This window comes from Vespa crabro, chromosome 8 (assembly GCF_910589235.1).
Source record: "Vespa crabro chromosome 8, iyVesCrab1.2, whole genome shotgun sequence".
In the NCBI taxonomy this organism is placed as follows: Eukaryota; Metazoa; Arthropoda; class Insecta; order Hymenoptera; family Vespidae; genus Vespa; species Vespa crabro.
In genome coordinates, this window is record NC_060962.1 from 6,064,658 (window position 1) to 6,079,034 (window position 14,377).

General features: G+C 27.4%; 3 protein-coding genes across 5 annotated transcripts; 1 reads left to right on the top strand and 2 right to left on the bottom strand.

The window, feature by feature from the left end:
• Positions 1-107: 107 nt before the first annotated feature.
• LOC124425843 (BRISC and BRCA1-A complex member 2-like) lies at positions 108-1,851 on the bottom strand. The gene is made up of 4 exons (XM_046966815.1): positions 1,606-1,851; positions 1,167-1,468; positions 713-1,087; positions 108-633 (listed from the first exon to the last, which is right to left on the bottom strand). The coding sequence occupies exons 1-4, from the start codon at positions 1,718-1,720 to the stop codon at positions 241-243; spliced, it is 1,185 nt and encodes a 394-aa protein (XP_046822771.1). The 5' UTR covers positions 1,721-1,851; the 3' UTR covers positions 108-240.
• A 394-nt stretch (positions 1,852-2,245) lies between these two features.
• LOC124425844 (BRISC and BRCA1-A complex member 1-like) lies at positions 2,246-3,879 on the top strand. The gene has a single exon (XM_046966816.1). It carries the CDS (start codon positions 2,701-2,703, stop codon positions 3,610-3,612), a length of 912 nt encoding a protein of 303 aa, XP_046822772.1. The 5' UTR covers positions 2,246-2,700; the 3' UTR covers positions 3,613-3,879.
• A 2,371-nt stretch (positions 3,880-6,250) lies between these two features.
• Positions 6,251-13,517, bottom strand: LOC124425842 (laccase-1-like). Of its 3 annotated transcripts, none has more exons than XM_046966814.1 (11): positions 13,367-13,517; positions 11,824-11,897; positions 9,889-10,181; positions 9,298-9,508; positions 8,883-9,163; positions 8,617-8,740; positions 8,254-8,474; positions 7,969-8,155; positions 7,596-7,811; positions 7,263-7,481; positions 6,251-7,023 (listed from the first exon to the last, which is right to left on the bottom strand). In XM_046966814.1, the coding sequence occupies exons 2-11, from the start codon at positions 11,888-11,890 to the stop codon at positions 6,623-6,625; spliced, it is 2,220 nt and encodes a 739-aa protein (XP_046822770.1). In that variant the 5' UTR covers positions 11,891-11,897; positions 13,367-13,517; the 3' UTR covers positions 6,251-6,622. The 3 variants fall into 3 exon arrangements, with proteins under 3 accessions (XP_046822770.1, XP_046822768.1, XP_046822769.1); XM_046966812.1 differs by having other exon boundaries at positions 13,117-13,516; XM_046966813.1 differs by lacking the exon at positions 13,367-13,517 and adding an exon at positions 12,056-12,182.
• Between the last annotated feature and the right edge of the window lie 860 nt (positions 13,518-14,377).

The following is a 14,377-nucleotide window of genomic DNA, read 5'->3' on the forward strand; positions in this document are numbered from 1 at the left end:
TTTTATATTTTTATGCATTTAAATGTTAAACAATAACAAAGTTTTAAAGTTAATTACAATATAAATGTTTAATCGCATCATTTAAAAAAAAAAAAAAAAAAAAAAAATTAAAAATGACAAAAGATTATCATATTTTATTAAAACAAAGGAATATCATTTTTTACAGAGATAAATACTAATTTCTTATAGATAACAAATCATAAAATATTAATATATAAGTATATTTAATCAAACAACTGATTAAAACCGGTTATTTTTAGTAGACTTTTCTTGAAACTTAGGAACTTCCTTTTCTATAATATACAATAATATTTTACTAATCATTTGTCGCGGATTCCAACGTTGAATATTTGTAATTGTTGACCAATTGTAGTTATTGTTTAACTCTTCGCTGTATAAATTACCTTGTACTGTCATATGATAAACAGATTGCAATGTTATTGATGGTTTTTCCTTTGGAAACTTTGATGTAAGATGAAAATGCACCAAAAAGTAAAAATCTCTATGTTCTAAAAGTAGAGTGATATCGTGAAATTCAATAGCATCGTACTCAATAATAGAATCCCTTTGTAATAAGAGTAAAGCTGATACAAATTTTTTTCTACTTTCATAACACTGAATTATTGTATTTATCTGCAATTGAAAATTTTTTAAAAGTTAATTATTAGAATAATTAAAATAAAGAATTTTTTTAAAATTATGATTAACATACCTTATCCATAATAAGTTCTTTTACTTTTGGTATATAAGCTGTTAAATAACTAGTGGGCAAAAAAGGAGGTATATGCAATGATGCTGCACCAGAAAATGTCTCTTCTAAACTTTGTGATAAATAAAGATTTGGAGCAACACAATTCCAATCTTGTCCACAAAATGTAACTAAGAGCATAGCGGCATCATTCTGGGCTTGATTGATTCGAGTAGGTAATTGAGAAAAATCTATATCCAAGCGTATGGAAAAATAAGCTTCTGTTGGCTTTGTACCCACTGGTAACAAAATTACTTCAATATCTTCTTCAGATACTGTTTCTATTAACATATTATATTCTAAGTTTAAACGTTCCCCTTGCCTTTTCAATAACTGTATCTAAAAACATAAAACAATTCTTATTAATATTGATATATTTACCGTAAATTTTATATTTTTATCAATGATACAAACATACTTGATGTTCTTTATAGTAGGATAGAAGTTCAACAATGACTTTTAATAATGCATTATTATTTTTATAATCCCATTTAGCAAGACTGGGTACATATTTTGATAAATTCTCAATATCTGGATCCATTAAAAATGTATCATCGCTAAATATAAAATCAGGACCTAACTCAGGATATTGACTATCGAATAGTACATTCCAAACAAGATTCTGACCAGCATAAGGAATTGATAATTTAAAACTATCTCCTTTTGTTTTTCCACAACTAGAAAATATAGAATCTAGTTCTATTACACCCCATCCCACTCCTAAAAAAAAATATACATTGTATTACGATAATACAAAATTATATATGTCTATGTATGTATTTAAATAAAAATTAATTATTAGAAAAATAAATCCATAAATTAATGAACAATAATCATTAAGGATAAAATGATCTTACCCAATCTATCTTTATTTAAAACACTTTTTAAAAAAGGTTCAAAATAAGTATCAATCGAATGTAAAGATAAATGTTGTTGATTGTACATTTTATCAAACGACTTGAGATACACCATGTATTATTTATAATTTTGACGTTAGATTAATTTCTTTACTTTACATTTATTACGGGAAAAAAAATTATTTCATATTTTATTATTAGAAATCTATACGATAAATACAATTTATCAATTTATTACTGTAAACAAATAATATTTCATCTCACTCTAACAATAAACAAATCTAACCTCTAAAAATTATTCGATTAACGACATAAATGCCATGTAGAGTAAAATCATAAATAATATAGACTGAAGATGTAAGACTATTCTAGGGAAAAAATCTTTTAGATTTTTTTTTTTGATTCGTTAAAAGGAATACTTTTTGAAAAATAACTCGTATATAATTTTCTTTTTGTTAGAATCACTTTTTTATTGTCTTCTCGAAATTGAAATGGGCTATTAAAATTATAATTTAAATCAAAATTTTTCTAGTCGATACTCCTACCATCTTTCGATTTTTCTTCTAACAACGAATAATCACCAATACGCAAATATAAAAAAGTGCCTTTCGTATATATAAAAGCATAAGAATATTTTTCATCTTATAATATTTGATATAATTACGACATTAATTTTGAACTATTCTCTTTCGTAAAATAATTACGAACAAATCTTCAGTCAAAATATATCTATTTCTGAAAATTAAAGCAATGGAATGTACATATAGCGCAGTGCTGCCTGCATCGAAGAATTAACTAAAACGTAGTGCCCGGAATTTTTATTGAACTTTTACGTTCCGTAACATGATCATACGCAAGGAATGATTAATATAGTTACAAATTGTTACGAACAATTACGAGTCGTTTAAAGACAGTGATTATGATTGTGATTGTTATTAATGCAAATGAAATTTTATTTTTCTAATCTAAAAAAGAAAATATTTACGATAAACGTGCATATATTATAACGTTTGTCCATTGTCTGATTATATTGATGTTAATCTGACATTTGAGAGAGTATCGTTCAGGTTATATGTTAACATAAAATTATAAAACATGTCAACTACACAAGATTTGAACGAAGAAATTGATACTGTTTCGGCAAAATTAACATCTGCCACTATGTTTACTCCTCCTGTAAATACTCCAGAACAATCGAAAACGCCGACATCAAATAACAGTAATACATCGAGTCGAAATTTAGACAGTAAAAAGACTAATACTGTACAAGAAAATATTAGAAATTTGCCTGAATTAAATATACCTGAAAAGATCTTATTTGTTGTTGATACGGTAAAAGAGGAAAAATCTACGTCATTCAAAGTTGGCACCGGTGAATCTTATTCACCATTGTATATGATAAAACGTGTGGTAGAAACTTTTATCAATGCCAAATCTACAATACAGCGAAAACACGAATATGGTCTTATGATATTGGAATCATCTACTATACGTTGGGTTTGTGATTTTACAAACAATATCAAAACCATTTTGAATAATCTTGATACAATAGAGGAAAGCAGTGATGACGAAAAAACATTTGATATAGGACAAGTCTTTGAAGAAATACAATCTCAAATGCCAATAAAAAATTGTGGCATGTCTTTCCCAATGTTTACAACTCGCGTAATTTTGATATACTCAAGATCTAATTGTATACCAAGATTTAATACTGGACAAAAATGTCTTGAAAATTTAACCGAAAATCCATATTTCTTTTTGGACGTCTTATTTGTACACGAACCACCAACTACTGAGAATTTATGTGAAGAAGTATACGCTGAAATAACTACTTTGGACACAACAAATTTTTCTTATATCTTAGAAGTAGGAAGGAATGCCGCAAAATTGCACGATAATATGGCAAAATTATTAGCACATCCATTACAACGGCCACCACAAAAAGATATGTGTTATACTATCAATGAATCTATTCTTACGGACTTACATACTAATTCTAATGTCTAACAAATATGTGAATATAGATATATTTTCTCTGATTAACTTATAAAACAAAAAAAAAAAATTGAAAGAGCAAGAGAACTATTTTTATGAACAATTAAGCTTAATTTCACTTTCCTTTGATTGATTCATTCACCTTTACTTTGATGTTTGAGCAAACAGCTACATTGCATTTATTGTCTTTCTGTGCCATGTGGCAAATTTTGAAATATTTACTGATAAGAATTTGTGTGTACGATAATAAAATGTATAACCAAAGATGAAAAAACAAAATAATGTGATACTATTTTGTTTTCTTACGCGCATATACATATATATATATATATATACTTATATACACAAATATATATATGCACAGTTTTATAATCATATATTGTTGTATTATATATTCGAAGATATCATTTGCAATGTTTACTCGATAAATATTTTTTCGAGAAATTGCATTGACATTTTGCCCATATAAATGCATACTCTTTGATGTCTAATAATATTTGAAACATGAAAACATTTTTGTTTACAAAGATAACAAATAAGATTTTTTTTTCGTCTTGTTTTTTTTTCTATGCTTATTCAAATCTCCAATACGGTTTTTTTTTTTTTTTTTTTTCTTTTTTACAAAAATCGCAGAATACCTTTTTGTTTTCATATTTACTTTTAACTATATTTACATCATTAGATATAGCATACCTTATGTCATACCAATTTATTTTTGATCGTTTGATATTCTTTGTTCATATTAGAATCATTATAATCTTGATATTTTTTGCATTACTCTACATTGCAAATGTATACTTTGTTCATAAATATAATCAACCATATATTTCGCTTGTTTAGTATTGGATTCTTGATGTGCCAAATTTATATTTTTATTTCTAGAAAACAAAATTATCTAATATGTTGATATAAAATGATCAAACTGTATTTAAAACCTAATAACAGAGATTATGATATATAATAAATAAAAAGATCTTTCAACATTTGATTGCATAACTGTAATATATTTTTAAGTTATTACCATACTTATGATTAATTTAAGATTTGCTTTATTCATAAGAACGGTTCAGACTCTGCTGTCAAGTACTGATAATATATGTCCTTTGTGAGCAAAAATGAATACGTCCATGAACATGATATATTTCTAAACGATTTGCATTTTAAATTAATTAAATAATGAATGCACAAGTATTTCTTTCAAAAACAAATTTTATATATATATATATATATATATATATATATATATATATATATATATATATATATATTGTATTATATATCGATAAGACGCTTGGGGATTTCCCCGTTGTATGATTACTAAATAATATTGACTGATACGAGGAAATAAATCAGGAAATAACCAGTCGATTTTTCATTGTGTGTGTATAATATTAGATATTGACGAATATGTTTCGCACATAAGTGCTATTAAGAAAAAAAAAAAAAAAAAAAAAAAAAAAAAAAAACAAACGTATAAAATGATTTGAGTATTGGATTATTCATTAGATGTTACTTTGTCGGCAGAAAAATATAGGGAAATTACGATAAATAAATATAGAAGATTATGTGAATATTTTTTGTTTTTTTTTTCTTTTTTTTTTTTTTATTAATAATCAAACTTTCATTAATTGTCAAATTTTTATTAATCGTTTGAAACATAAAATAGTCTTTATCATTCTTTTCAATTCAAACAATAAAACGAAAATGAAATATTTAATTATTTGCATTTCTTATGGAATTCGTATAAAAATTCCAAATTTGTTCTGTCGTTTATAAATATAGCTCAATCAGAAAAAAAGACTTGATGATTCCAATATTTCGATGAATTCGGCTTTTTTTTTTTATAGATTGCTATATCAAGCTGTCGAAGTTGCTATAATTACGCAGTTACAATTTTATTTCTTTAAAGGAACGCATAATTGATTCTCTTTATATTTCATCAAATAAAGCATCCAAATGTTCCTCATTGAAGTCAAATGATTGATCATAAAGTAATTCACGTAGTTGACGTTTGTCCAGAAATTATACATTATAAATCGAGAAAATTTTGTGCCATTACATATATAAGCAACAAAACATAATTTTATGCACTGCACAAACGTTACAAGCAATTTCAATAGCTTTACAACGACAACAATTAAATTCATAATTTGGAAATGTTCATTTCTAATAACTTGATACTCCCATAGTTTTTAAACAATTAATTGCTTTATTATATACATAAAGAATAAAAAGACAAACAATCACGTAAAAGAGGAAAATAAAAACTATAGAATGAGGTATAATACATTGCTGATATGCAATTGTTATCAGATACATTCAATACAAAATGAAAACCGCACAAAATTATGGATCAACCAACAATAAATTATGGTATCAATAAGATATCACAATTTATGAATTTTTGACATTTTACAAACTTCATAATTTAATTAGGCTAAACTGTAAATATCACAATATTTGAAGTTACGATATTAAAATGATGATGAAGATGATGATGATGATGATGATGATGATGATGATGATGATGATGATGATGATGATTATGATGGTGATGAAAATGATGATAATGATTATGATGGTGATGGTGGTGATGATGATGATGTTAATTATGTACATCGATATGTTAGGAAAAGAGAATTAATATACATTCGAATACTGACGTGTAATATTGTTATCAAATATAAATCAGTGCTTAGATTACACACAATTTATCTCGAACAAAAGCATACTTCCATCCTCCTCCTTTTTCCAAAAAAGAGAAAAATGTTTGCCATTTAAGTTTGATATCGATCATAATCAATATATCACAGTGACATAGTACTTTTATACATGTTCGGAATACTTTTAAAATTTGTAATTGTTCCAACTAGAAACGTATAAATGTACACATGTATGACTGTAAAAATATTACGCATTTCTAATAATTGTCTATTACGTAGTAAAGTGACAGACAATTGTGTGATATATATATATATATATATATATATATATATATATATATATAAATAATCATTTATGACTATGAATATAATTGTTTAAAAAGAATAAAAATAATGATATAAAGGTTCGGCAAAAATGTCGATATGGTAAGATTAGACGAGGAAGAAGTTGGTTTTCTATTTTCCAGTAGCAACAGATATAACTTGTCAATAGATGATTGTAAATCGTTCAACTGATTTATATCATTTTCTGTCGAATTAACTTTCGTAGAGTTTTCAATTATCGTAAACGTATTTTTACTTGAAATGTTTGTTTTTTTACTTGAAATGTTTGTACTTTCATCGAAGGAGGACTTCCAATCGCCACATCGAGGAAAATTATATGGAACTTGTTGCATGTCCTCATGATTACCCACTTTAAAGATCAGAGACATACCAATTTCGGCGTGGAATTCTATGTGACAATGAAATAGCCAATATCCTGAAAATTATTTTTAAAGAATAATTCGAATCAATGAGTTATAAATATAACGATATAATAAATAATATTTTTATCTAATACACAAATGATATTCATAAAACGCGAATTATCATGGAAAATTTAATGCTTTTAAAATTATCGAGCATGATATGGTTTTTGAAAATTTTACTTTTCAAAAACAATTTGAAAATTTTATTTTTCATATGGACTCGATAATGATTTTTTTTTTTTTGTTTTACCTGGATTGTCTGCGTAAAATCGTAAAATGGTATAGCCTTTGTTAGGAACAGTCACTGTATCTTTCAATGGCGCCCGATCGAGCTTCCTGTTTATTTTACCGTCTGCGTCCAATTTTTTTACCAAATCAACTGTGATGTTCTTGTTTAGTCTCTCCATTCCTATGACGCGAAATTGGTAGCCATGAAGATGAAAAGGATGATTTGCCTCGTAAGTAATACCTATGGAATAAGATCGACGTTATTAAAGTATTGTCTATTTTCAAAATGATTGACAAGTGATGTCGTCATTTATATATTTGCGATATAAAAATGACGACGCTCGTGGAAAAGTACCTTCATCAATAAGTATCACTTCGACGACACTGTTCAATTTCACTTGGAGAACGTGAGTACAACTACAAAATTTTTTATCACATCCTTTCACGGTACTAGAGTTACAAAATTGATTAGGATCGATTAAATCTCTTTGAGACATGAGTGGGAAAGATGGTAACTTCATCGATATGTTATTTAATTGCGGTGTGAATAATTGTTGTGACCGATCTCGTACTGTGAAAAAATAAATTTATTGAAATACGTTATCGTAACAAAAAAAAAAAAAAAAGAGAAAAAAAAGGAAAACATTTAAATATCATCTTATTTCGTTTAAGAAGCAGCTTTATAAAATTATTCCAAATTAACACATAGAATAACACATAGTATTTACCTTGATAGAAGTCATAAAGATCATCTCGATGAAAATCCGGATTGTTCTTAGGATAAAAATCATAGGACACGTAAAATTGATAATCCGGTTCTCTGATACTCGTTTTGTCATTTTTATCCATTGCATTAAGTGAAGCTATACTGATAGTATTATTCGATTCTGTACCCTTGTTTAATGTATTCACTTGCTGTTAAAACACAACAAAATATTCATTATAACTATACGATTAATTTTCTTAGACAGTTACATTTTTTATATAATTTATTTATTAAAATATAAAATTACCAATCCTGGTAAATAACTTGGAGGACGTTCGTACGAAATTTCTCCCTCTGGATCAATCTCTTTAGCGTTCTCATATCTAAGAATAGCAACTTGATGAACACCGAAGAATCTCTCATCACAATCCATTAATCCACGAAATCGGATCCAATAATTATTAACTTCCTGATTCATATTAACTATAAAATCGAATCTCTCACCAGCGTAATTCACCAAAGATTCAGCTGAAATATAGATTTTCCTGTTACTAATGATAAATAGGTAGAAAACGTACAGCGCACTTTCAATTTATTTTCTTATCGGACATCAGTATATCGACAAAGACGAATAAATTAATTTAAAAAGCATAATATTACATAATCATACCTTCCACCGGTTCGATATCACGTCCATCAGAGCTGACGACGATGAGAGTGTGATTATCCACGGATACTTCAATAGGGCAATTAAGAAATTCAGAGTTTATTAATCTGAAACGATATCTTAGATTCTGTAATAGAAACATTTTTTTAGAATCTTTTTTATTGTCAATCAATAAAAAATAATATAATTAAATTAATTATAATAAATAATAAAATTTTTATAGCCAATCAATAAAAAATAATTTTTAAAAATGAGAGAGAGATTTTTACTTTTTTGACACGGAACGTCGTTAAAGGCATTGTCGTGGAAATCTTATTTGTATCGTTCATGTTGGATTTATATCGTCCCAAATTATTAACTATTAAATTACGAGGTTTATTGTCGCCGTTTGAATGATGATGAGCTAGAAAAATGTCGGTACTCATTTGATGAGTCCAATCGTATAGAGTTAATGTAAATTCGTCCACGTCATAAAGATCCTTATGCCAGTTCTTTGAGGGTGGCGCACGAACGATTATGGGCCCAAAAAGTCCGTCACCTCGTTGCAAACCTAAGAAATGATCGGGTAACATGAGCGATAAGAATTAAGTGTAAAAAATAGAAGTTATCTATTGAAAATTAGAATAGTTATTTTTGTTCTAGATTTTCAAAAGTTATGCTCGATTAATGGAAAATTGAACTCACCGATATGAGAATGCCAAAAATGAGTTCCAATCTCAGTGGCAATATAATCATAACGAAAAGAGGATCCCGGAGGAATTGGGCATTGCGATATGTATGGTACTCCGTCCATGAATGGTGTCTTGTGATGATGCAGTCCATGCCAATGCATCGTAGTACTCTCGGAATGCAATAAATTTATCACATCGATTATTACTCTGTCACCTTGACATACCTGCAATCAAAATTATACAATTTCGTTGTTTTTATTCGTCCTAATATGTACCAATTGTCAGTAGATACTGGAAGATAAGACAAGATTGAGATAGTCATAATTTTTGTTAGTATATATTAACGAGAGAGAGAAAGAGAGATGTTTTATAATGCAATGTAAAGAAAATGTTCGTTGGTTTTATTGTTTGCGGTAGAGATATTTATTATCTTCTTTTTAAAAAAAAAAAATTTATCACGCCCGATAAGTTTTATTTTTGTCCAAAGGCCAAAAAAATCATTTTTTGTATATAGGTATATGTATATATATACATATATATATATATATATATATATATATATATAATATATGTATATAGTATATAAAATTGCTACTTTAACTACCTCGATTGATGGTCCAGGCATCTGGCGATTAACTGCTAAAATCGAACGCTTTATCCCATCGGCAGGTACGCAATGAGGACGGAAACAATCGGTGACATTAAATGGACAATCATAACAGGCTTTGCTCATTGTACGATAAGATTCGATTTTGAAGGTGTAATAACAGTCCATTTTTGGTGCTCCATCTTTGCAAAATCGTCTACAGTGATGTTTTTTCCAATCAATCCTATCGGAGATTTCTGGATCGATAGGTGTTAAACCGATGTCATCGTATACCGTTATTAATGTTTTTTCTAATTAGGAAAAAAAAAAATTAGCATAAAAAATCTTACATTACAACGGATGATAAAATAATATGTTTCAATGTAAATAGTGCAATTGGTAATAATTAAACGCATGAAGTTTTTCCTTCTTTTCTTTTCCGTAGATCTTTCTGTTTCCTTATTTGTAGTGTTTATTGCACGTGTTTTGTGTCTTTTTTTAGATATGTTTAATAAGGAAAACAAGAAAAAAATAACAACAATGAGCTTGGTAGTTTACAAAAAATGATTTTATCGTTAAAATCTTGGAAATCGGCAAAAAGAGAAAATAAATGAAGGAATAATATCTATGTAAATATTTAATAGATATTGTTAATTTAATATCACGATTTTTTGCGACAAAATCTGACGTATTCTATCCGGCATCAATTTAATTTATGAGAGGAAAAAAGCGAAGTATCCTAAGGATCAGCTTGATTTTAATTATCGCTCATGTAAATCCTTACTTTAAGAATGTAACACACCCAGCTGAATGACATTGATCGAAAAAAAAATTGTTACTAGTTGAGCATCGATCGCAGAACAAATCACTTATTAATACATCTATGGTGTAGATTTTATGTGTATTATATATGTAATATATATATATATATATAAAAAGCAGTTTGTTGATTATTTTTTATTCTTTATTAATTAATCCTTTATAATTATTCTTTTATCTCTTATTATTTATAAGACCTTCATTAATAACATCCTTTTATTAATAACAATTTTATTAACAACATCTTTATTTTTTTAATTATTATCTGTTTTTTTATCTTTTTTTTTAATCCCATCATTAAATTGTAATTTTAATTATGATAAGAAACAAACCGATGAAATGAAAAATTAATAAGTAATGATAAAAGGTGCATTAAGTTTTATCGTTACATAATATTTGAAAGGATACGAGAATAAGGATTTTGTCGAGTATTCGATTCCAACGAGAAACTGTTACTTCCAGACGTGAGAATCTCTCCCAAAAAAATTAATGTTGCGATAAAAATAAAAAACGCTGAGCTTCGTCGTACTCAAATTACATAATCGTAACATAAAGGTGTTCGTATATACATTTACATATATGTATATACGAAGTCCATATAAATATCTTTTGTATGTGTTCTTAACATTGAAAATAGAATGTGAAAAGCAAAATTAATGAAAACTATGTTATATCTTATATCATATCTCATTTAAGATGAATCACATCAAATTATATCTATTTAATTATTATCTATAATTATTATATTATAGAAAATTGGAATATAATAGTGTACCTTGTTCTGTTCATAAAAAATATATATATATATATATAAAAGCATTTATGACGATTTTTCTATAAACGCATTGCATTGATTATCACACGTCATTAATTTTTCATGACGTTTATTCTTTCGTCATCACTTATATCAGTATGTATATGCAATTACGGAGTTATTATATTTTTATCGCGCAAGAATGACTTCAATTTTTCATCAAACGTAAATACAATGACGAGTTAACAAATGGATTCTCTTCTTTTTCCCCCACTCCACTAATCGAAATGAATAAAAAATCTAAGTACCGGATATCAGAAAAGCGTAAATATGTATGATTTGGATCTCTCACTTAGAATCGATCAGGAAAGATGACTCACCTGAGTAACAGTAATGCGCGAGGAAGTGTATTTGTAACAGTAATAACAGTAACCTTCGAGCTATCATTATCGGCCTGCAACACACAAATGCACATAATCTTTAATAATATATTTCATTAGTGGATAGTAGTAAAAAAATTAAAAAAAAAACAAAAAAAACCAAGAAAAACATGACTAAATAAAAACGTAGGATAAGAAAAAATAATAGAAATAAAAAAAAGTATCAAAGGACCTTGGGACAAGTGCGTGATGATTAACATTCGAGAGTGATCACGCCAGTGAGATCGCGCTACTTTCTTTCGCTTCGAGGCGATAAGGAAACTACTTGAATTTTCCATTCGCTCGACGCCATTTCCACTACCTTCCGAATCTATTTATATGAAGTGGAATTAATTACGTTCGCGGTTATCTCATTGTTGGTAGCAAATATGGCCGTTTGTCTACTAACAGATTTACCATAATTAAATTGATATAAAACGAGTTTAGAAAGGTGAATAAAACGCGAAATAAATAAGTAATACGATCAATTGAAAACAAAAAAGAAAAAGAATAGAAAAAAGAAAAAAAAAATAAAGGTACGAATTATGTTCGTACAAATGTGTTAGTTATTTTTTGAAATCCTTATTATCTTCGTTAAACGTAAGTCTAAATAAGTGAGATTGCTAGAAGCGGTACAAGTGGAAAACCGCAACCATAGAATGTCGAAATTCCTAATATGCGTTCTTGCGCCATCAAATACGAGGAGTCACGTTGCGATAAAGTATCGTTATAGTATTAAATGTTTCTATGAATAAATTATTTGAGACAATAATTTAGTAAACCGCATTCTTTATTTAGATAAAATGAGATATTACACTATTCGAAAAATTAAATATATTTTTCTATTTTTATTTATCTATTCGTGCGATATTAATCTAAACGGAGTGAGATTCTGATATAGAAGAGTCGTTAAAAATTAGATATATAAATTACATTTTGAAATTGAAAATAATAGTAACAATTAAAAAAGATTCGTCGAACTATTGTAATCAATAATTATAATATATACTCTGATCACCGATCATTTGAATCGATCACTTATATATCTTTAAAATTAGACAAGTCATTGTAGAAAGTAATTATTCCAAAATCCTATAAAATATTTTATTTCTTATTTAATATGAAATATTTTATATTATTTTTATTTCTATTGTTTTCCTTTTATGCTTAGATTCAATAAATCTAACGGTACGTTTCATTGCCATATTGAAAATATGAAAAAGGCAGAATTTGAAATAAAAATGACTATATTACCTGATTATTGTTTTTTTAAATCAAAAAAAATTTGATGCAAGATCCTTACATCAGATTTGTCAAGTCACAACTAATCACAAATAAATGGTACGATTGAATATAAAAACACTCACGATTTTATCTCTATCGTAATCTTTACTTTCTTTTTTTAAATCAGAAGAAACTCGGTGGAAGATTCTTACATCAAATTTGCCAAGTCACAATTAATCATAAATAAATGGTAAAAACGATTAAATGTAAAAACACGCACGATTTTATCTCTACCGTAATCTTTTTGAAGTACCCTGCATTCACTTTCAGGGTGAACAAAAATGTCTGCCACTTTAGCGAGTCAAAACGTTATGGAACACTGGATCGAAGTAACAACGTTCGCTTCTCTATACATGTCTTCCTTTGGAGGTCATGCATACCCCACACGTGCTACCGGTCCCCTTACTTCGGTGATAATACGTCAGACACTGAATTGATACCTGGACTCTGGTACGTCATACACATGAGCTTCCAATTTTCCTGTTCCTTTTATTTACCGCTAAACGTCAACGGATTTTCCATGTAAAAATGTCTTTAACTTAATCATAACGTTATTTGATCGCATGATGAAAATAATATATTAGCGGACGGGGACTTAACAGCAGACACATTAATCATGTATACACATTAATGTCCAACGAGATTCTTGAATTAAATTAAAATGAAGAGGAATAGATGAGATTTTCATATGAAAGATTCTTTTTACGTTTGAATAGAACATTACTGCGGTATCTTTAATGGATAATCGAAATAACGCCTTCATTGTTTTTATTATATTCTATGCATAAACGAAAACTAAGAATATGCTGATGAAATGCTTAACGAAATGCTTAAGGAAATGCTTAACGAAACATGCAAATAAAGATATAATGACGATTATGGTCAATTTATATTATCTGATATATTTAATCATACAGGAAATGAGGTTGATAAAATTATTAAATAAAATAAAACTTTGATAAAAAGACTATGATAAAAGGAACATAATAACAAATTTCTCTGAAAAATAATTATTTGAAAAGCTTCGTAATAATCTTCTCAGTTATCTTTAATGATATCACAATTTATAAGTCCCTAGATAACAATTTAAATTTTATATAACAAATATATATATATATATATATATATATTATCTTTATAGGATAATTTTTCTCGTACAATTACGTGATAAAATGAGTACGTGATAATTTGCTCGTTAAACGAATTTCAAAAATGCAAGATCCTTCGTTGT